Raw genomic sequence first — 22,337 nt, forward strand, 5'->3', positions numbered from 1 at the left:
CAGAAGAATCTTTGTGATTCAAGCTTATTTCCTCCCTGCCTTGAGAGAGTTCTTGCTTCTCCTGTTCTCAGCCAAGGGACATTCAAACCTCTTTGTCTCAACTTCACAAAGTATTTGTTCTTCAGTTTGTAAATGAGCTGACACACGTTACGGTGGATAAATTGCAAGTTAGTCCAGTGGCTTCTAACAGTTTCTCTGAGGTTCCCCCCTTCAATTTCATTAACCAAAACCTACGTTCAAAGTTTTATTTAAAATTCTTTTTATTAATACATTAATGAGATATCTCAAGCGGAGTATATTGTGGGTTTTTTTCATATTTTTCAAAAATTGTTATGTAATATGCATCATCATATCAAATTCTCTATTGCTTTTGTTATTTAGAATGGTTACAAATAGAACAGAAAAGAAAGAAAAAGAGAAAAAACAAAAAAAAGAAAAGCAACTACCCCCAAACAATATAGATAAATATTTAATTTCTGAGTTCCTGAGGAAATATCTGTGACAGGGGTACTCCTTTGCCCTCCGGGTGGTCAAGCACATATTTCAATCAGAGAATTCTTAAAAACAAGAAAATAATAAGGCACTGAAACATTATTATTTTCTTCCTCCTGTTTCATTTGGATGAAATGCTTGACTATTTCCTTCAAAGGGGCTTTTGAGAGATTTTTTCAAATTTTCCCTGGGATTCTGGTTGCTTAAGAAGCTTTGCTCGAACATTTTGGGCATCTTCCACAGCATCGTCAAGAAAGCTGTTCAGAAAATGATACGTGACAACGTATGAACTCGCTCCACCAACCAAAGAACCAAGAACAGGTACAAAATCAAAAGCCAGTTCCACAAGTGACACAACTACCCAAAGAGATGACTTCATCAAGAGAGAAGCAACCAATTCTGCATTTATTGTGTTGAGTAACGGCGTTTTCTTGATAGCTGACCTCAATTCTTCAAATTCTTTTCCTGTCTGAAGTGCCAGAAAACGGAGGGACCGGTCATCTAAGCCAAACACCCGGCAGAAACATCTCAGGGTATCTATCAAAATTCCAACTTCACAAGCTATAGAGAGACCCGGGAGAGGCATGGCTCCACAAGCACAAGATACCAATGCTATCTTCTTTATATAGTCTTTCATTAGCTCTTTTTTCTTCATCAATTCACTTTCGGAGAAAATATGCATAGATAGTGTTAAAATATCTTTCTTGTGGTCAGGAAGTTCAGTGGCCATTGTCTCTTGCAGGAGAGGGAAATCATACATGTGCACCTCCCGACTGGATATCAGAAACACTCTTGTGGAAACTGCAGCTGCCTCTTTCAAGCTCTCTTCACAATATTTCCTCATGGACGTCAAGGTGTCCTCCATATTGAAATTCTTTCTTCTCATTTCATTGTTGATGGTGATATCCATTTTGCTACACACATAGTAAAATTTCTTCTTCATTCTTTGTATTTCCTTCGCCAGCATAGCTTGGTTTTCAGAAAAGCGATCAGAAATAACCACAATAAAGACATCGTATTTTTCAAATTGGACGTTCTTCAGATATTTTGCTGCCTTAACCTTATATGTCCCAATCCCTGGAAGGTCCCATATTTTTATATTAGGGAAAGAAGGGTGAGGATATGCCTTTAGCACTAATGTTTCTTTTCCTGGCCCAACCTCGGCTGCCTCCTTATCATCATCATTTACACCCCGGAAGGCATTGACAAAGGAGGATTTACCAACACCCCCATCTCCAGTAACTGCAATATTAAGGGGCAGATTTTGCATTTCATTTAAACATTCTCTGTATTCTGCTGCCACTTTTGGGATACTGCCTTGATTTAAATCATCCTTTAAGTCTTCAAATTCTCTCCTTACGAAATCCTTTAGAAGTAGATTGCCCATAGTTGCTCTTTGTTCTGTGCAGATTATCTGGAAAGGAAAAGAGACATTGGGATGTTTCTTAGCTACGTCTGGCACATTGAATTTGAGGTTGGAGAAGACCCCAAAGAATACCGTGGACAGCCAAGGAAACAAACCAGTGGATCAGCCAACAAATCAACCCAGTGTTCTCAACCAGATACAAAGGTCCAGGTTCACATTATCCTACTTTGGACACGTGATGTGAAGACCCAGTTCTCTGCTGATGGCTCTGATGCTCAGAAAAGTGGAAGGGAAGATAAGAAAAGGACGACTAGCAGCAAAAGTTGGACTCAATTACGGTGGAACTGAGTGCAACATTATGCCTCGGGAAAGAACAGATTAGGGATAGAAGGTCTTGGAAAAAATTTACGTATGTGGTCACTAGGGCATGAAAATTATTTAATGGCATAAAATCAGATTACTGGAGAGGGAGAGTGACTTTGGAAAGAAAATAAAAGTGAAGAATGTCATATCTCTCTGCTTTCCTTCATGTCTACAAATGTTTAGTTACCCAATCTTGGAAGCCTGATGGTGATTTCAATCCCTGCCTCCCTCCCCCTTAATCAGGGTTCAAGGAGGAATCAGTTTAAGTTTCTTTTTAACGTTCCATTCCTCTCTGAAGGGATCTGAAGTACTTTCAGACATGCAAGATTCTGTTAATGTAACCTTACAATAAAGTAGCATAAGCCATCTGATCATGTTTCCTATCTGGTCTGAATCCTAAAGGTCTTAAATCCTTCCAAAGCCCTGGTGATTAGAATGCAGCATTGCCGCTAACTCTGCATTCCCACCGCCAGCAGTTCGATCCTGACTGGCTCAAGGTTGACTCAGCTTTCCATCCTTCCAAGGTTGGTAAAATGGGGACCCAAATTGTTGGGGTCAATATGCAAATAATGCTTCTACATTGTAAACCTCCAAGAGACTGCTATAAAGCACTATGAACAAAATGTAAGCCTAAATGCTATTGCTAAAGCTGAAATCAATCTTGCAAAGATGAAAGTACTCCACTTCTCAGTTTTACCAAAAAACTAGAGAGGGTCTCTTTTGTGCCTCTTGTTCCGTTTACATTATTACTGCTGGCTAAGTTGTCTTTTGTCTATCTGTTCTTTCTATTGTGTGTCAAGGTCAAGTTGTAATTGGATACTATTAGTATTGGTGCCTTTGATAATTACACCAATATGCCTGGATGAATGTCCAAAGAAGGGGGGATGAAAAAACAGTCAGGGAAGGGAGAAGCTTTCCAGAAGTTCTCCTCCCCAACCAGAGAAAACCAACACACACACACCCTTGACACCCCACAACCCCCCTCAGCTCTTCTTTTTATACACCGGTATATACTTATTCCATTGCTTTCCTTTCTTATTGAGAAAATATCTGCCTGGCCACAAACACAACCCAATCTATTTATTAACTAAATTAAAGTCCAGCCCCAAATCCAGTGTAAACCCAAAGAAGATATCAACAAACACAGGGGAGAAAAGAATGATGCTTCTCTGGCTGATTCCCCAAAGCCACCCTCAAAAATGAACTGGTGCCTTTCATAATTGCAACCACAATTCTGCCTGGATCAATGTCCAAAGAGGTGAGGTGGAGTGAAAGCCAGCCAGGGGAGCAAGAAGCTTTCCAGATGTTCTCCTCCTCAGGCAGACAAAGCCAACCCCTCCTCTTAAGATCACTCTACATCTCTGGCCTTTTGTTCTTTCTTTTCATACATACTCTATTCTCTTCCTTGAAGACGTTTCAGTCATGGGAAAGAAAACAAAGGTGAAGAATTTCATATCTCTCTGTTTACAAACCTCTAGTTACCAAATCTTGGAATCCTGATGGTCATTTCAATCCCTCCCTCCCTCCCTTTTGAACCCAATACAGTTAAGGAGGAACCAGTATACGTTTATTTCTAATGCTCTCTCCTCTCTGAAGTACTTTCAGACTTGCAAGGCATGGTTCATGTTACAACAGCGGAGGACAAACCTAAGCAAAGCCAGTTATTAAGTATATCAAAAGTCTAGCCCAACAATCCAGTGTAGACCCAAAGAAGGCACCACCCAATGCAGGGAAGGGAAATTTGTTGTTGCTTCTTTGGCTGATTCCCCAAAGCCACCCACAAAAATTTGGGGTCCAGAAATGAGGGAAGAAGGGTGCATGGATTTCCTTAACGCTGAAGGGTTTTCAGCCATTCACAGATTCCTAATGCACACAATCTTTAGGAGAAAGGAAACTCTATTGAAGGCTGCTTTATAGGAAGATCAGCAGAAACTGAAAAGAGAACAGAGAATTTGAAAGCAAGGAGTACAGAATCCACAATAGCTAAACCTATAGAGGGGGAAAGTGTAGACAAATACTTACTTGCTTTTATAAAAGGAATAATTCTCAAAGGTCTCTCGGCAGTCTGGTGTTGATCGCCTTCAAAAAGAGCCAGACTCCTCCGATCAGAAGGACTGCATCTCTCTGATAAACCCCCTAATGTCCTGTTGTTTTTTTCTTAAGTTCCATATTTCTTCAAATGATAAAAACGTTCCTCCCATTTTGCATGACTGGAATCCTGCCTATCAAAACCTGAATTTCCTATGGAGTCCAGCATTAAAAGCAGCTGATTTACAGGAAAAAGAAAGTATCTTTGGACTGGCACCAGTTTCGTTCTTTGCAAGTACAGTGACGGACACTGTGAAACAAACAGTGTTTTATTAAACTTGGCAATATTGCAGGTGTGAGACTTCAACAGGTAGAATTCCCAGCCAGGCAGATTGGTCTACATAAACACCTACTTTTTTTTCGTTGTCAGAGGGATGAAGGCTGGCTCATCCATTCTCTCTCTCTAGGACTAACTACAACATGCATTTGTACTGCTCATTCAATTTTGTATTGTGGTACGAAGATTTCAATGTGCGCCCTTGGAAGCCACCACAGAAAAGGTGAAGTCAAGTTCTATCTTCCATACATAGACCATGTGAACCTTGCATTATAGCATTTCGTGTAGCCTGGGTGGGGACGTGTGGGAACCAAAATATCATTGAAAATATCAGATATCAAAATGGCCTCCCCTCATACCTGTTTTCCCTTTTAATACAGTAGCCAGAGCAGAACATACAACATAGAATAACAGAGTTGGAAGGGACTTTGGAGGTCTTCTAGTCAACCCCCTGCTCGAGCAGGAGAGCCTATACAATTTCAGACAGGTGCCTGTCCAGTCTCTTCTTAAAGCCTCCAGCCCTTAAGGTAATATATCAAAAACAAACAGCACAACTTATTGTTAATGGAGGTTTGTCGGAGGTTTTCACAATAGAGAAAGGTACTAGACAGGGGTGTCCTTTATCGCCATTGTTGTTTGTTTTAACATTGGAAATATTATTGATCAAAATTCGAGAGTCTCAGGAAATTAAAGGAATATAGGTTAATAAAAAAGAATATAAGTTGAGAGCTTTTGCGGATGACTTGGTTGTTACTTTGTCGCAACCTGATTATTCTGTAGTAAACTTATTACAGTTGATTCACCATTATGGTTTGGTCTCGGGTTTTAAGATTAATGTAAATAAGACTAAAATTTTACCTAAAAATATGTCTAGTCAGGAGAAGCAGATTTTGGTTAACTCGACGGGTTTTGAGATTGTTAATAAGGTAAAATATTTGGGGGTGATGCTGTCTGTTTCTAATGCAAAACTATTTAAAAATAATTCTGAAAGGTTGTGGGTCGGGGTACAGAAAGACTTGAAGAATTGGGAAAAGCTGCAATTATCCCTCATGGGAAGAATTGCAGTGATAAAAATGAATATTCTACCCAAGTTTTTTTTTTTGTTTCAAATGTTACCAATTTTGAAAAATGAGATTAATTTAAATGAGTGGCAGAAGGGTCTCAATAAATTTATTTGGGCAGGGAAAAAACCAAGGGTTAAGTTCAAAATTATGCAAGACTTCCGTGAGAGGGGTGGACTCAAGGTACCACATTTGAAATTATATTATGATGCGGTGGTTTTAACATTAATTAGTGACTGGGTAAATTTGACAAATTCTGAGATACTTTATCTAGAGGGATGGGATTTACTTTATGGGTGGCATGCCGATTTAATATTTAATAAAAAAATAGATTGGGCTTTTAAATCTCATATTTTAAGAATTTCTTTACTTAGGATTTGGAGAAAATATTATAAAAGTGATTTTAAAGTACCATTATGGGCTATACCTTGGCATGCGATAGAAGGAATAAAAAGAGGGGTTAAAATGGATATTGTGTCTTATAGACAGTTACTTAAATGGGATGGACAAAACTGGCAATTAAAATCACGGGAAGAATTAGCACAAGAAAATTTTACTTATTCTTTGTTCCAATATAGGCAACTACTAGATAGATGGAAGATGGATTGCAAGGTGGGTTTTCTTAGAGAAGATGAAAATCTTATTAAGCAACTGAAGGATCAAAGACAAACCCACATTAAGAGAATTTATGGGGTTTTAGTTGAATTGGACTCAGAAACGGAACTAATTAAGGATTGTATGATTAGATGGGCGCAGAACTTTGGTGAGCCAGTTTCATTGGACACCTGGGAAACTATTTGGGTGAGAAATGTCAAATTTACTCAAGCACAGAATCTAAGGGAGAATTTTTATAAAATGTTTTATAGATGGCACCTTGATCCACAAAACATGTCTTACATGTACCCTGACGTGCAACCTAAATGTTGGAGATGTGGTTATAAGGAGGCTTCCTATTATCATATTTGGTGGTCATGTAGAGAGATAAAAGTATTTTGGATCAAAATATGGTGGAATATCCAGAGAATTTTTAGAAGGAGGGTAAAATTTACTCCGCAATTATTTTTGTTAGGTATTGTTACAGATTGTGATACAAAGGAGGTTTTATTGATGTTAAACTTGATCACAGCCGCGAGGCTGTTAATTGGACAATATTGGAAGAAGGAATCTTTGCCTACATTGCAGGAATGGTTTTTTAAAGTAGCTTATCTGGCAGAAATGGCAAAGATTTCGGCTTTCTTAAAGCAACAAACTCAAGAGAAGTTTTTTGCTATCTGGGACAAATGGATAAAATTTATACAATTTAGATTGGGTATACAAAAATATTATATAGCCTTTTTATAAGTTTTATTTTTATATATATTATAGATATCTTTTTTATATATATAAATATAGAGTTTTTAATTTAATTTTTATTTTTTTTTTATTATTTCTTAAGCCTATATTCTGCTCTGGGAAGCTCGGGGGGGGGAAGGGAGGGTTTTTGGGAGGGGTGTGGGGTGGGGTTTTTTTTTTTATATGTATTGTTTAATTTTTTTTTTCTTTTGTATATGTTGTTTTTTGTTCTGTATTGTTCTTGTTTTTTTTGTAAAATTTATAAAACTTTTAATAAAAAAAAAAAAAAAAAAGCCTCCAGCAATGGGGCACCCACAATTTCTGAAGGCAAGGCAAAATGCAAGTAGAAAAATTTCGGTGGGCTTATCGTCATGCTGGCTACATGACCACAGAAATCCCTCTGGACATCACTGGCTCCCTGGGCTAAGAGACGGAAATAAGCATCACCCCTTAAGACAGTGGTTCTCAACCTGTGGGTCGGGGCCCCATTTGGGGTTGAACGACCATTTCACGGGGGTCGCCAAACAATGCAGTCCGCCATTTTTTCCCCTTTTCCTTAGCTGTGCTACTCCCTTTTATTCTATTGGCTTTTGAAAGCCAATAGAATAGACTCTCTTGAATAGAGTCTAATTCTATTGGCTTTCAAAAGCCAATATGAATTGTCCAGGCTGTCTCTGCCCTGCTGAGCCTGCCAAAAGTCCCATTCTGCAAACGGTGCTGCACCAGTTGAGTAGTCCTCGACTTACGACCGGTTGAGTAGTCCTCGACTTACGACCGGTTGGGGGTCACGGCATTAAAAAGGTTGAGAACCACTGCCTTAAGAGTTGAACATGACTGGACAGGGGAAACTTTTACTGTTTCCCAGAGAACCACAAACCCTCCTTTCCCTGGATTTTTCTACGATCTACCGTAAGAATGGTGCCCCTTTGTTTCTGTGGAGCTGATCTGTCAGCTTTTCCTTCTCAACACGTTTCCGTGGACTTGCAAAGGAATGTAGGAAAGAGAGAGCGTCCCTCTTTCGGTTGGTTTGATTCTTGTAGCGTTACAACTGTGCGGGTAGTCCGGGAGGCAAAGAGGAAAAAAGGAAAGATTCTATGGTAGGTTCAAAGAAGTTAAAGATTAGCTGTAGAAACATAGAAGGGATATGTGCTAATTGGCGCATTAAGTTCTCCTTAAGCTTCGTCACCGTTTCCATGGAAACGTATCTGATACGTTTCTTTCCATGAAGACGATAATTAAGACATTAAGACGATAATTCTTTCTTGAATCAATAGTAGAATTGCAGCCACCAGAGGAGAAAAGTCCAAATACTTCTGCAACTTTTGTAAAGTGGGAGCACAGCTGAGACAAAACGGGTGTGTTGTACAAATCAGATGCCTTTAAAACCAGGAATAATTCCTTCACGGGAAATCAGGGATCTCCAAGTCAGGTTTTACCAGCACAAATGGCAGGAGGGCCTGTATGCAGAACTGAGCTTATTCTGTGGAGTCCTTGGTGTTCTCTGACCTTGGCTCTTTGCTTGCAGCACTGATTATGTTACCTCGTGGGGTAATGAGACGTCTGCAAGCAACACACCAAGCTCAGAGAGATCAAAGTTCAACCCTGAGCTACAGAAGATTCTCTTCAATTCGAGCTTGTTTTATCTGCCTTGAGAGAGCCTTTGAACCTTCTGTTCTCAGCCAAGGGACATCCAGACAGCTTTGTTCACAAGCTCACCAACTATTTGTTCCTCAGTTTGTGAGTTGCAAATATTACAGTGGATAAATTGCAATGCAGGCCACTAGCTTCTACCACAGTGATGGCGAACCTTTTAGAGACCGAGTGCCCAAACTACAACCCAAAACCCACTTATGCATCATTGGTTACTGGGTGGGTGTGGCCCGTTGGCTGGGTGTGGCCCATTGGGTAGGCGTGGCTACAGTGGTAATGGCAGAGTGGGTGGGACTAAAAAGTTCAATCAATCAATTCCAACTTTGCGAGATCTTTTTCTTTCCTCGCAAGAAGTTGTAATTAACTGATTGAACCTTTTTTTTTTTTTTTTGCACATGGTGGCAGAGGCCTAAAGCAAAAAGGTTTTATAATACCCAGCTGAAGGCCTAGGATAGGGGTGATGGCGCGCATGCCCACAGAGAGAGCTCTGAGTGCCGCCTCTGGCACCCATGTCATAGGTTCGCCACCACTGTTCTAGCAGCTTCTGTAGTGGTTCCCCCTCAATTTGGTTGGCCAACTCCAGCACTGGATAAAATTCTTTTTGATTTAAAAAAACAGATATTTTTTCTAAAAAAATGTGGGTGAACAGATCATTATTGAACGTATACAGTTAATGCTCAATATAACATTAATAAGATTAAGAGAGTAATTTGTACCACCAATATAAGATTAATAAGATTAAGACCGTACATTGCATTGTTTTTGATATTTTTTTAAAAAAGGATTATGAATTTTGCAGCAAAAGCTCCACTAGTTTATTGTTGATCATTGTTACAAAAAGAACAACAACAAAAAAAAGCAAAAGAGAGAAAACAGATAAGGAAAAGAATTTCCCCCAAAATATAAATAAATATTTCATTTCTGACTTCCCATGGGAATAGCCGCAGACAGAGATACTTAACTGCTCTTAGCATAATCAAACACATTCTTCAATCAGAGAATTATTAAAAGAAGAAGCAGGTAGATAGTTCTAATAAGGCATTGAAGCATATTATTATTATTTTCCCCCCTCCTCTTATTTGGATGAAATGCTTGACTGTCTCCTTCAAGACGGGCTTGGGGTGTCCTGGAAGTCTGATTCCTCAAGTTTTGCTCGAACATTTTGGGCGTCTTCTATAGCATCGTCAAGAAACTTGTTCAGAAAGTGATATGTGACACCAAATGAACTCACTCCACCGAACACAGACCCGACAACAGGTATAAAATCAAAACCCAGTTCCACAACCGACACAGCCATCCAAACAGAGGATTTACTCAAATGAGAAAGCACCAATTCCCTATTGATTACTAAGGGGGTTCTCCTGACCGCTGACCTCAGCACTTCATATTCTTTTTCCGTCTCAAGGGCCAGAAAACGAAGGGTCCTTTCATTTAGACCAAATTCACTGCGGATGCGTCTCAGGGCATTCAGCAAAATTCCAATATCAGAAAGAAGAGAGGGACCCGGAATAGGCACGGCTCCAATAGTGCCAGATACAAACGCATCCCTCTTTATTCGGACTTTCATTTTCCCTTTTTTCTGCTTCAAATTTTCTTCTGAGAAGATCTGCAGAACCAGTTTTAAAACAAGCTTCTTCTGCTCTGGATGTTCAGCGGTTATTTTGTGTTTCAAGGCAAGGAAATCATACAAGTGCATATGGATATCAGAAATACACTTGCATAACGGTCCCCGGCCCCTCTCAAACCATCTTCACAATATTTCTTGATCTGCGCCAAGGTTCTCTCCTCGTTGAAATTCCTTTCCCTCCTTGCGCCTTCGATACAGACGTCTATTTTGGTACGGACATAATAAACCATTTTTCCCTTTCTTTTTATCTCCTTTGCCAGCAGAGCTTCATTTTCTTTTTTTTTTTTTTTTTTTTATTGAAATTTTTCAAAAGTTTTACAAATAAAAATCCACCCCCCCCTCCCCAACCACCCCACCCCCCCCCGACTTCCCAGAACTGAATATAGGATTATTTAACAAATATTTTAAAAATAACATTTGCAATTTATAAAATAATTAATAATAATAATAAAAATCACAATAATAATATATATAATAATAATATACATAACATAAACTTTAAAATGAATAATATATACTAAAAAAGAAAAAAAAATAAATAAAAAGAGAAGAGAGAGAGAGAAAGAAGAAAGAAGAAAGTAGACGAAGAATAAAGCATATATATATATAAAAAAAAAAATATATGAATAATAATACATAAAAAATGTATATATATAAAAAAGAAAAAGAAGAAAGAAAGAAAGAAAAAACAATCATTACAAATTATAAAAAGGCTAAATAATATTTTTCCATATCCAAATTATGTTGTATAAAATTTATCCATTTTTCCCATACCGCAAAAAATTTTTCTTGAGATTGCTCCTTTAAGAAAGCCGAAATCTTTGCCATTTCTGCCAAATACGAAACTTTATGAAACCATTCTTGTAAAGTAGGCAAAGATTCCTTCTTCCAATATTGTCCTATTAACAACCTAGCGGCTGTAATCAAATTTAACATCAATATAACCTCCTTAGCATCACAGTCAATAACAATACCTAGTAAAAATAATTGCGGAGTAAATTTTACCCTCCTTTTAAAAATTCTTTGAATATTCCACCATATCTTAATCCAAAAAGCTTTTATATGCTTACACGTCCACCAAATATGGTAATAGGTAGCATCCAAATATCCACATCTCCAGCATTTCGGCTGTAGATTAGGGTACATAATGGACATTTTCTTTGGGTCAAGGTGCCATCTATAAAACATCTTATAAAAATTCTCTCTTAAATTTTGCGCTTGTGTGAATTTAACATTTCTTATCCAAATAAGTTCCCAAGTATCCATTGAAATCGTTTCACCAATATTCTGTGCCCATTTAATCATACAATCTTTAACTAGTTCAAGTTCTGAATCTAATTCCACTAAAACCCCATAAACTCTCTTAATATGGGTTGGCCTTTGATCTCTTACTTGTTTTAAAAAAATTTCATCTTCTCTAAGCCAGCCCATTTTACAATCCATCTTCCATCTATCCACTATTTGTCTATATTGGAACCATGAATAAGTTAAGTTTTCATGTGTTAATTCTTCCAAAGATTTTAACTGCCAGTCTTGGCCATCCCATCTTAATAACTGTACGTAAGAGACCTTGTCCATATTTACCCCTTTCCTTATACCTTCTATGGCATGCCGAGGTATAGCCCATAATGGTATTTTGAAGTCACTTTTATAATACTTTCTCCACACTCTTAGCAAAGAGTTTCTTATAATATGAGACTTAAAAACCCAATCCACTTTTTTATTAAATATTAAATAGGCATGCCATCCAAAAAATAGGTCCCAGCCTTCCAAATGAAGTATTTCTGTATTTGTTAAATTCACCCAGTCGCTAATCAATGTCAATACTACAGCATCATAATACAATTTCATATTTGGTACCTTGAGTCCACCTCTCTCACGAAAATCTTGCATTATTTTAAGTTTCACTCTTGGTTTTTTCCCTGCCCAAACAAATTTATTAATACCTTTTTGCCATTCATCTAAATTACGTTCGTTCTTTAAGATAGGTAACATTTGGAACAAAAAAATAAACTTTGGCAGGACATTCATTTTAATAACTGCAATTCTGCCCATAAGGGATAACTGTAAATTATTCCAGTTTTTTAAATCCTTCTGTACCTCCATCCACAGCTTTTCATAATTATTTTTATACAATTTTACATTAGAAGCAGATAATGTAACCCCCAAATATTTTACCTTATCAACAATTTCAAAGTCTGTTAAGTTAACTAGAGCCTGTTTATCACCATTAGTCATGTTTTTAGCTAATATTTTGGTCTTATTATTATTAATTTTAAAGCCAGAAACACGTCCATATTGTTGAATCAATTGTAATAATTTCACCACCGAAGAAACAGGTTGAGACAAAGTAACAACCAAGTCATCTGCAAAGGCTCTTAATTTATATTCTTTTTTATTAATTTCTATTCCTTTTATTTCTTGAGACTCCCGAATTTTAATCAACAAAATTTCCAGTGTTAAAACAAACAATAACGGAGACAACGGGCATCCCTGTCTTGTTCCTTTTTCTATTACAAAAGCCTCTGACAAACCCCCATTTACAATAATTTGAGCAGTCTGTTTTTGATATATATTGGATAATACTTGTAATATATTTTGTCCAAAATTCATCTCCTTGATTAAACACAGCATAAACTGCCAATTCACTTGATCAAAGGCTTTTTCAGCATCCAAAAATATCAGGCCTGCAGAGACTTGGTTATTCTTTTCTAAATACTCTAATAAATTAATAATTTGTCTAACGTTATTCTTCATATACCTTCCAGTTATAAAACCCGATTGATCCCTATGTATAAACTGCTGCAAGATCCCCATAAGCCTGTTAGCTAAAATTTTTGCAAAAATTTTATAATCCACATTTAAAAGAGATATAGGCCTATAATTTTTAGGCAAAGTAAGATCTTGACTATCTTTTGGAATCAATGATATAAATGCATTACGCCAGGATGGAGGGATCTCTAACCCCTGTAATAAATTATTAAACAGTTCACACAACGGTTGAGTCATCTCTTCTACTAAAGCTTTATAATAAATAGATGTCAACCCATCCGTACCCGGCGCTTTGCCCAATTTCAATTGTTTAATAGCTGTAACAATTTCTTCCTTAGTAATTAAACCGTTAATCTTTTTTTCCTGATCTTCTGTTAATTTAGGAAAGTTAACTTTGCCTAAATAATTATTTATATCTGTAATTTGAATATTAGTACCCTTATATAATTTTTGATAGTATTCTAAAAAAGATTTCTTAATCAATTCTTTCTGATAAACCAATTTACCATTATAATTTATTTTATCTATATTCCTCTGTTTCTGTTTTTTTCTTAACTGATAAGCCAACCATCTCCCTGGTTTATTAGCATTACAAAATGTATTTTGTTTCATAAATAGCAAATTAGTTGCAGCTTGATCAGCCATCAGCATGTTAAATTGTGTTTTTAACAATTTTAAAGCTCCTTTAACCTTTTCATCTAAGGGATTTGAAATTAAAAGTTTCTCTTTTAATTTAATCTCCTCTTCCAAGTCTTTCCGTTTCTGAGTCTGTTTCTGTCTATGCAAATTATTCATTTTTATCAAAATACCACGCATAAAAGCTTTACTTGCATCCCAGACCATTGACATTGATGTTCCCTTGTTCATATTTAAAGTAAAATATTCCTTTAAACATTCCTTTAATTTATGAACATTTTTTTCTTGTTTAAATAAATTCTCATTCACCCTCCAGGATCTCCTATCTTCCTTCTCTACAAACAGTTCCATCCAAACTGGACTATGATCGGACAATGTCCTAGGAAAAATTTTTACATTCTTCACCCTGTTGTATAAATCTGTTGTGATCAAAAAGAAATCAATTCTTGAGAAAGATTGGTGTCTATCTGAGAAAAACGTAAAATCCTTTTCTTCTTGATTACGTTCACGCCAATAGTCTCTCAATTCCCAATCTTCTTTCATATCAAAAAAGGCTTTAGGTAATTTAGCCTGTTTAAAAAAGGTAGAAGAGCCTTTTTTGTCCATTTGTATATCTAAGACACCATTCCAGTCTCCCATTAAAATCACAGATCTATAGTCCAACAAAGTTATTTTCTGATGTAGTAACCTATAAAATTGCTCCTGTTGCTGGTTTGGTGCATACAACCCCACAATAAGAATTTTCTTGCCATATAAACCAAGTTCAAGCATAACATATCTTCCGTAAGGATCTGATTCTAACAAGGTAGCAGATAAATTCTGTTTAACATAGATTACCACACCCCCTTTCTTCCCAGGGGCGGGAGATACAAAATGAGATCCCAAGCGAGGATTATTTAAATATTTTTGATCTTTAGCTGTAATATGAGTTTCTTGCAAGCAAATAATATCATTGTTATGTTGTTTCAAATAGTGGTAAATTTTTTTTCTCTTTTGAGGAATGTTTAATCCATTAACATTCCAGGACAGGAGCTTTGCCATCTCCCTTGGCCTTCAGCCTGGAGAAGATCCGCTCAAATTCTGCTGCTGATGAATATGTAGCAGAGCTTTTGGGTCTTGCTCCTCCCACCGGCACTGAAGCAATTTGCTGAGTAGATTCTTCAATTTCTTTTTCTTTTTCTTTTTTCTGTTGTTCTTTTTCTTTACGTTTATGTGCTGCACGGGTCATTCTCTGTTCTTTAACCTCTGGTTGAGACATCCATACCACCTGTCCAGCAGTCATCATCCCTGTACCTTCAGATTTCTGTTCCATCTCTTTGTCACTCAAGACTTTATGCATCATGGGCAAAGGAGAGCCTGCTCCCAGGACCGTTTTATAAAATTCCTTAGCTTTAGCAACTGTATTAAGTCTATAACGTGTCCCCGCATGGCTCAAAACAATGCCCATCGGAATCTCCCATCTAAATGGCATTTGTCTTGCTTTAAGTTCATTTACTAAAAAAGCAAAATCTTTTCTGCTTCTTAAAATTTTAGGTGGAATTTCCTTTAAAATAATAATATCTTGGGCAGCAATCTGAAATCTTTTATTATAAAAAGTTTGTAGAATCTGATTTCGCAAAGACTTCTTAGCAAAATATATCACCACATCTCTAGGCAAATTCCTCTGTTTTGCAATCCAAGAATTAACTCTATAAATTCTTTCCACATCCCCACGTAACTCTTCTTTATCAATATTCAAAATAACAGCCAAGTCATTAATCACCATTTCCATCAAATCTTGAGTTTTATCTTCTTTCAGACCCCTTATTCTCAAAGCATATTCCATCTGTCTATACTGGAACATAAGAATATCATCTTGTGAAGTCTCCACTTTTTTCTCCATATCTTGAAATTTATAATCCAAAAGTTCAACTGTTTCTTCAATTTCCTCTACTCTGGAGTCCAGCTTCACAACCACTGAGGCCATTCCAGATAGAGCTAGAAGTATATCATCCCTCAAAATAGCATTATTCTGTTCTAAAAGCTCCTTCATCTCTTTCTTCATTTCCTCCTTAGTTTCAGATTTATTCTGGTCCAAAAGTTGTTTCATTTCCTCCCTAAACTGTGAAACAGCACTTACCATTATTTCTTTAATGTCTTGTGCTGATGTGCCAGATGGGGGAGGTGAAGGTGGAGTGGATTTAGGTTGCTGCACTGAGGGTATTATTTTAAGTTGTTGTTGCACAGTAGAAGTAGCAGGAGAAGAAGTTACTTTAGAAGCTGCAGTAGCTGGTTGTCGTTTTGAAGCCATTTTAATTTATCTTCCTTTCTTCTTAAAAATACCGATAAAAATAAGTAATCCAAAAAAAAAATTAAAAATAAGATAAAATAGAATAAAATAAGATCAATCTAAAAGTCCCCAAGAATAAAAAAGTAAAAAAAGTAAAAAAAAAGCAGTATTAAACAACAATTCAGCCGATCCGTCTTTTAAAGGAAAAAAAACTTTCAAAACGCCATTTTACTTTCACTCTCACTTTTCCGCCCGAAAAAAAAGAGAAAGCTCAAAAAAAATAAAAAAAAATCAGCAGATACTAAATAAACTAAATAAACTAAAAAAAAAATAAAATAAAGCTAAACTATAAATAAAATCCTTTAAACAGTTCTGTCCGGTTTAAGATTACTCACGGTTTCTTTAAGTACGGAGATGGTAGCGGCGTCTCGCTTTGTTTCCGAAGAAACAAAGACAGCTGAGAGGCGGAGAAGGCAATGAACTCTGAGGGAACCCTCTTTCTACCCCCCTAAAAATAAAAATCCAGGGAGAGTTAAGAGGTTCTACCTCTATTCATGCGATCTCTACCCCTTCCCTTCGCCCGGGAAGGGGATTGCGAGCCGCGGGCCAGCTGGTAAACGCTGTGCTCCGCGGATCTGACACCTTCTCAGGAGGACGGCTACAAAGTAGCCGCCATCTCCACCGCTTTAACCACCGGAGAGCTTCATTTTCAAGGAAGCAGTGGTAGGCGACAATAACGAAGACATCGTATTTGTCGATCTGGACCTCGTTCAGATATTTCTCTGCATTAAAGTTGCACGTTCCGATCTCTGGAAGGTCCCATATTGTTATTTTGGCAATAAAAGGGTGACGATACGCCTTTGGCTCTAAGGTTTTTTCTTCTGGCCCAACCTTGGCTGCCTCCTCACCCTTGTCGCTTACACCCCGGAAGGCGTTGACAAAAGAGGATTTACCAGCCCCTGCCAGTCCAGTAACTGCAATACTAAGGGGCCAATACTGCATTTCATTTAACCTCTCTTGGGAGTTACTCTTTAAGACTTCGTATTCTCTGATTATAGGATCTCTACTGCCCATAGCTGCGCTTTTTTCTGTGCAGAATATCTGGAAAGGAAAAGGGACACTGGGCTGTCTCTCAGCTATGTCAGGAACTTTGAACTTTGGAATTGGAGAAGACCCCGGAGAATACCGTGGACAGCCAAGAAAACAAACCAATGGATCATCAAAGGAATCAACCCAGAGTTCTCACCGAGGCTCAAATGTCCAGGCTCAAATGAACTGACTTTGGACACATGATGTGAAGACCCAGCTCTCTGCAGAAGGCTCTGGTGGGAGGAAAACTTGAAGGGAAGAAAAGAAGAAAGGGTTGATCAGCAGCAAAGGAGATGGACTCATATACAGTGGTCATGAATGCATCATGAAGAGTCTTGAAAGAACAGGTGAGGGATAGATTGTCATGGAGGAAATCTATTTACATAGCAATATAAGAGATGCTTGACCAGGGTGTGCAGTATGGTCAGGGACACTCCACAAGCTGTGCATGACCTGTTTTTCTTGTTGCCTTTTGGGAGGAAGCTTCGTGGTATCCGAAGCAGAACAACTAGATTCTGTAATAGCTTTGTACCATGTAGTATCAACTTTGTTAGCTCTCAAGACTCTTTCTTCTGCTATGTATACAATATGGATTGTGATTAATATACATATGTATCTGTACGTGTGTGTATAAATAGAGCAGTGTTTCTCAACCTTGACAATTTAAAGCATGTGGATTTTATGGTCATAAGTCAAGAACTCCCTGAAGATGACCTGTATGTAGAACTGAATGCATGATGATGGGTCCTTGATATTCTGAACTTGGCTGTTTCCTGGCAGCAGAGATAATGTTACATAGTTGGATAACAAAATAGGAATCTTTCTTTAAAATGCTTTTTATTTAAGGAAGAGATATATTTCCAAAAACAATTATTGTACTTATGCTATTAATGGTAAGTATAACATTAATGACATACCCCACACAGTCTCTGTTGAGTTGTTTTCCTCGTATTTAAAAATAAAGGATCATGAATTTTGTAATTTCATACAATAATCTCCACTTTGCTAAAATATAACAGAAAAAAACCAAAGACAGAAAAGAAGAAAAGAAAAGCATTCCTCGAAAACCAATATTGATAATTATTTAATTTCTAACTTCCCATGGAAATATCTGCAGACAGAGTTACCCACTTCCTCCTAGGGTGATCAAGCACATACTTCATTCAGAGAATTACTAAAATGAGCAAGCAGATAGATAGTTCCAATAAGACTTTAAAGCATATTATTATTTTCCTCTCCCTGCTTTCATTTTGATGAATTGCTTGACGGTCCCCTTCAAATGGGGTTTGGGGTTGTCTTGGGACTTTCCCTGGGACTCTGATCACTCAAGAAGTTTTGCCCGAACATTTTGGGCGTCTTCCACAGCATCATCAAGAAAGCTGTTCAGGAAATGACAGGTGACAAGGTATGAACTCGCTCCACCAATCAGAGAACCAAGAACAGGTATAATTTTAAGAGCCAGTTCCACCATTGACACAGTTACCCAAACAGATGACTTCAGCAAGAGAGAAGCAACCAATTCTGTGTTTATTGTGTTGAGTAACGGGGTTTTCTTAATAGCCAACCTCAACTCTTCAAATTCTTTTCCCGTCTGACGAGCCAGAAAATGGAGGGACCGGTCATCTAAGCCAAACACATGACAGAAACGTCTCAGGGCATCTATCAAAATTCCAACATCACATGCCACAGAGAGACCTGGGAGAGGCACCGCTCCACAAGCACAAGATACCAACGCTACCTTCTTTATATAGGCTTTCATTAGCTCTTTTTTCTTCATCAATTCACTTTCAGAGAAAATATGCACAGCCAGTGTTAAAATATGCTTCTTGTGGTCAGGAAGTTCAGCGGCCATTCTCTCTTGCAGGAGAGGGAAATCATACATGTGTGGATGATGGTTGGATATGAGAAATACTCTTTCAGAAAGCTCAGCTGCCTTTTTCAAACCATCCTCACAGTATTTCCTGATGGCTGACAGGGTTTTCATCTCATTGAAATCCCTTTTCCTGCTTTCATTCTTAATACTCTCATCAATACGGGCGCGCACATAATAAAATTTCTTTCTCATTCTTTGTATTTCCTTTGCCAGCAAAGCATCATTTTCAGTGAAGCGATCAGAGGTAATGATAAGGAAGACATCATATCTTTCAAACTGGACCTTCTTCATATATTCCGCTGCCCGAAATTTAGGTGTTCCGATCCCTGGAAGGTCCCATAACTTAATATTGGGAAAAGAAGGATAAGGATACGGCTTTGGCATTTTGGTTCCTTCTACTGCTGCAACCTCGGCTGCGTCATTATCATCATCCATTACTCCTCGGAAGGCATTGATAAAGGAGGATTTACCAACAGCCACAGCTCCAGTAACTGCAATATCAAGGGGCAGATTTTGCATTTCATCTAAACTTTGTTGGTATTCAGCTGCCACTTTGGGGATACTGCCCTGATTCAAATCACTCCTTAAGTCTTCAAATTCTCTCCTTAGATAATCCTTTACAACTAGATTGCCCATTGTTGCTCTTTGTTCTGTGCAGATTATCTGGAAAGGAAAAGAAACATTGGGAAATCATCTATGTTTGGCACTTGGAATTTGGGTTGAAGTTGGAGAAAGTCACCAAGAATATCGTGGACAGCCCAAAAAACAAATCAAAGGATCATCAAACAAATCAACCCAGAGTTTTCACCGAGGTGCAAATTCCAGGTTCTATCCTGCTTTGGACACATGATGTGAAGACCCAGCTCTCTGATAGTGGGAAAAGTGGAAGGAAAGAAGAGAAGAGGACAATGAGCAGCAAAGGGGTGAATTCAATTATAGTGGAACTGAATGCACCATTAGGACTCTTGAAAGAATATATTAGGGATTGGAGAATATGCATTTATGTGGTCACTAGGGGATAAAACTTATTTGATGGCATAAAATCAGTTAAAAAAATAAACATAACTGGAGAAGGCGGATGACTTTGGAAAGAAAATGAAAGTGATTGATTTCATATCTCTCTGCTTGCCCTTCATGTCTACAAAGCTCTTGTTACCAAATCTTGAAAGCCTGATGGTGATTTAAATCTCTCCCTCCCTCTAGATCCCAAAACAGTTAAGGAGGAATCTGTTTAAGCTTCTTTCTAATCTTCCCTTTCTCTTTGAAAGGATCTGAAGTACTTTCAAACTTGCAAAATTCCATTAATGTAACCTTACAATAAAGTAGCATAAGCCATTTGATCATGTTTCCTATCTGGTCTAAATTCTAAAGGTCTTAAATCTTTCCAAAGCCCTGGTGATTAGAATGCAGCATTGCCGCTAACTCTGCATTCCCACCGCCAGCAGTTCGATCCTGACCGGTTTGAGGTTGACTCAGCTTTCCATCCTTCCAAGGTTGGTAAAATGGGGACCCAAATTGTTGGGGTCAATATGCAAATAATGCTGCTACATTGTAAACTTCCAAGAGACTGCTATAAAGCACTATGAACAAAATGTAAGCCTAAATGCTATTGCTAAAGCTGAAATCACTCTTGCAAAGATGAAAGTACTTCACTTCTCAGTTTTACCAAAAAACTAGAGAGGGTCTCTTTTGTGCCTCTTGCTCCGTTTACATTATTACTGCTGGCTAAGTTGTCTTTTGTCTGTCTGTTCTTTCTATTGTGTGTCAAGGTCAAGTTGTAATCGTATACTATTAATATTGGTGCCTTTGATAATTACACCAATATGCCCGGATGAATGTCCAAAGAAGGGGGGATGAAAAACCAGTCAGGGAAGGGAGAAGCTTTCCAGAAGTTCTCCTCCCCAACCAGAGAAAACCAACACACACACACCCTTGACACCCCACAACCCCCCTCAGCTCTTCTTTTTATACACCGGTATATACATATTCCATTGCTTTCCTTTCTTATTGAGAAAATATCTGCCTGGCCACAAACACAATCCAATCTATTTATTAACTGAACTAAAGTCCAGCCCCAAATCCAGTGTAAACCCAAAGAAGATATCAACAAACACAGGGGAGAAAAGTCTGATGCTTCTCTGGCTGATTCCCCAAAGCCACCCTCAAAAAAAAACTGGGCTCAAAAATGAACTGGTGCCTTTCATAATTGCAACCACAATTCTGCCTGGATCAATGTCCAAAGAGGTGAGGTGGAGTGAAAGCCTGCCAGGGGAGCAAGAAGCTTTCCAGATGTTCTCCTCCTCAGGCAGACAAAGCCAACCCCTCCTCTTAAGATCACTCTACATCTCTGGCCGTTTGTTCTTTCTTTTCATACATACTCTATTCTCTTCCTTGAAGCGGTTTCACCCATGGGAAAGAAAACGAAGGTGAAGAATTTCATATCTCTCTGTTTACAAAACTCTAGTTACCAAATCTTGGAAGCCTGATGGTCATTTCAATCCCTCCCTCCCTCCCTCTTGAACCCAAGACAGTTAAGGAGGAACCAGTATACGTTTATTTCTAATGCTCTCTTCCTCTCTGAAGTACTTTCAGACTTGCAAGGCATGGTTCATGTTACAACAGCGGAGGACAAACCTAAGCAAACCCAGTTATTAAGTATATCAAAGTCCAGCCCAACAATCCAGTGTAGACCCAAAGAAGGCACCACCCAATTTAGGGAAGGGAAATGTGTTGTTGCTTCTTTGGCTGATTCCCCAAAGCCACCCACAAAAACCTGGGGTCCAGAAATGAGGGAAGAAGGGTGCATGGATTTCCTTAACGCTGAAGGGTTTTCAGCCATTCACAGATTCCTAATGCACACAATCTTTAGGAGAAAGGAAATGCTATTGAAGGCTGCTTTATAGGAAGATCAGCAGAAACTGAAAAGAGAACAGAGAATTTGAAAGCAAGGAGTACAGAATCCACAATATCTAAACCTATAGAGGGGGAAAGTGTATACAAATACTTACTTGCTTTTATAAAAGGAATAATTCTCAAAGGTCTCTCGGCAGGCTGGTGTTGATCGCTTTCAAAAAGAGCCAGACTCCTCCGATCAGAAGGACTGCATCTCTCTGATAAACCCCCTAATGTCCTGTTTTTTGTTTCTTAAGTTCCATATTTCTTCAAATGATAAAAACGTTCCTCCCATTTTGCATGACTGGAATCCTGCCTATCAAAACCTGAATTTCCTATGGAGTCCAGCATTAAAAGCAGCTGATTTACAGGAAAAAGAAAGTATCTTTGGACTGGCACCAGTTTCGTTCTTTGCAAGTACAGTGACGGACACTGTGAAACAAACAGTGTTTTATTAAACTTGGCAATATTGCAGGTGTGAGACTTCAACAGGTAGAATTCCCAGCCAGGCAGATTGGTCTACATAAACACCTACTTGTTTTTCGTTGTC

The 22,337-nt window shown here is 38.0% G+C and overlaps 2 protein-coding genes and 1 pseudogene across 3 annotated transcripts; all 3 read right to left on the reverse strand.

The window, feature by feature from the left end:
• Positions 1–231: 231 nt before the first annotated feature.
• On the reverse strand, positions 232–21,985 carry LOC120298658 (interferon-inducible GTPase 5-like). Of its 2 annotated transcripts, none has more exons than XM_039322622.1 (2): positions 21,904–21,985; positions 232–1,906 (listed from the first exon to the last, which is right to left on the reverse strand). In XM_039322622.1, the coding sequence occupies exon 2, from the start codon at positions 1,877–1,879 to the stop codon at positions 644–646; it is 1,236 nt and encodes a 411-aa protein (XP_039178556.1). In that variant the 5' UTR covers positions 1,880–1,906; positions 21,904–21,985; the 3' UTR covers positions 232–643. The 2 variants fall into 2 exon arrangements, with proteins under 2 accessions (XP_039178556.1, XP_039178555.1); XM_039322621.1 differs by lacking the exon at positions 21,904–21,985 and adding an exon at positions 4,244–4,378.
• On the reverse strand, positions 9,421–10,534 carry LOC120298665 (annotated as a pseudogene).
• Positions 17,843–21,372, reverse strand: LOC120298663 (interferon-inducible GTPase 5-like). The gene is made up of 2 exons (XM_039322632.1): positions 21,274–21,372; positions 17,843–19,558 (listed from the first exon to the last, which is right to left on the reverse strand). Exon 2 carries the CDS (start codon positions 19,529–19,531, stop codon positions 18,344–18,346), a length of 1,188 nt encoding a protein of 395 aa, XP_039178566.1. The 5' UTR covers positions 19,532–19,558; positions 21,274–21,372; the 3' UTR covers positions 17,843–18,343.
• Positions 21,986–22,337: the final 352 nt, after the last annotated feature.

The sequence above is a fragment of the Crotalus tigris genome, unplaced genomic scaffold (assembly GCF_016545835.1).
Source record: "Crotalus tigris isolate CLP2741 ecotype Arizona unplaced genomic scaffold, ASM1654583v1 scf7180000024119.3904262, whole genome shotgun sequence".
NCBI lineage: Eukaryota > Metazoa > Chordata > Lepidosauria > Squamata > Viperidae > Crotalus > Crotalus tigris.

Bases quoted from the DNA above. Each gene is read 5' to 3' on its own strand.
- LOC120298658 (XM_039322622.1), bottom strand. From the start codon at position 1,879: ATGGGCAATCTACTTCTAAAGGATTTCGTAAGGAGAGAATTTGAAGAC.
- LOC120298663 (XM_039322632.1), bottom strand. From the start codon at position 19,531: ATGGGCAATCTAGTTGTAAAGGATTATCTAAGGAGAGAATTTGAAGAC.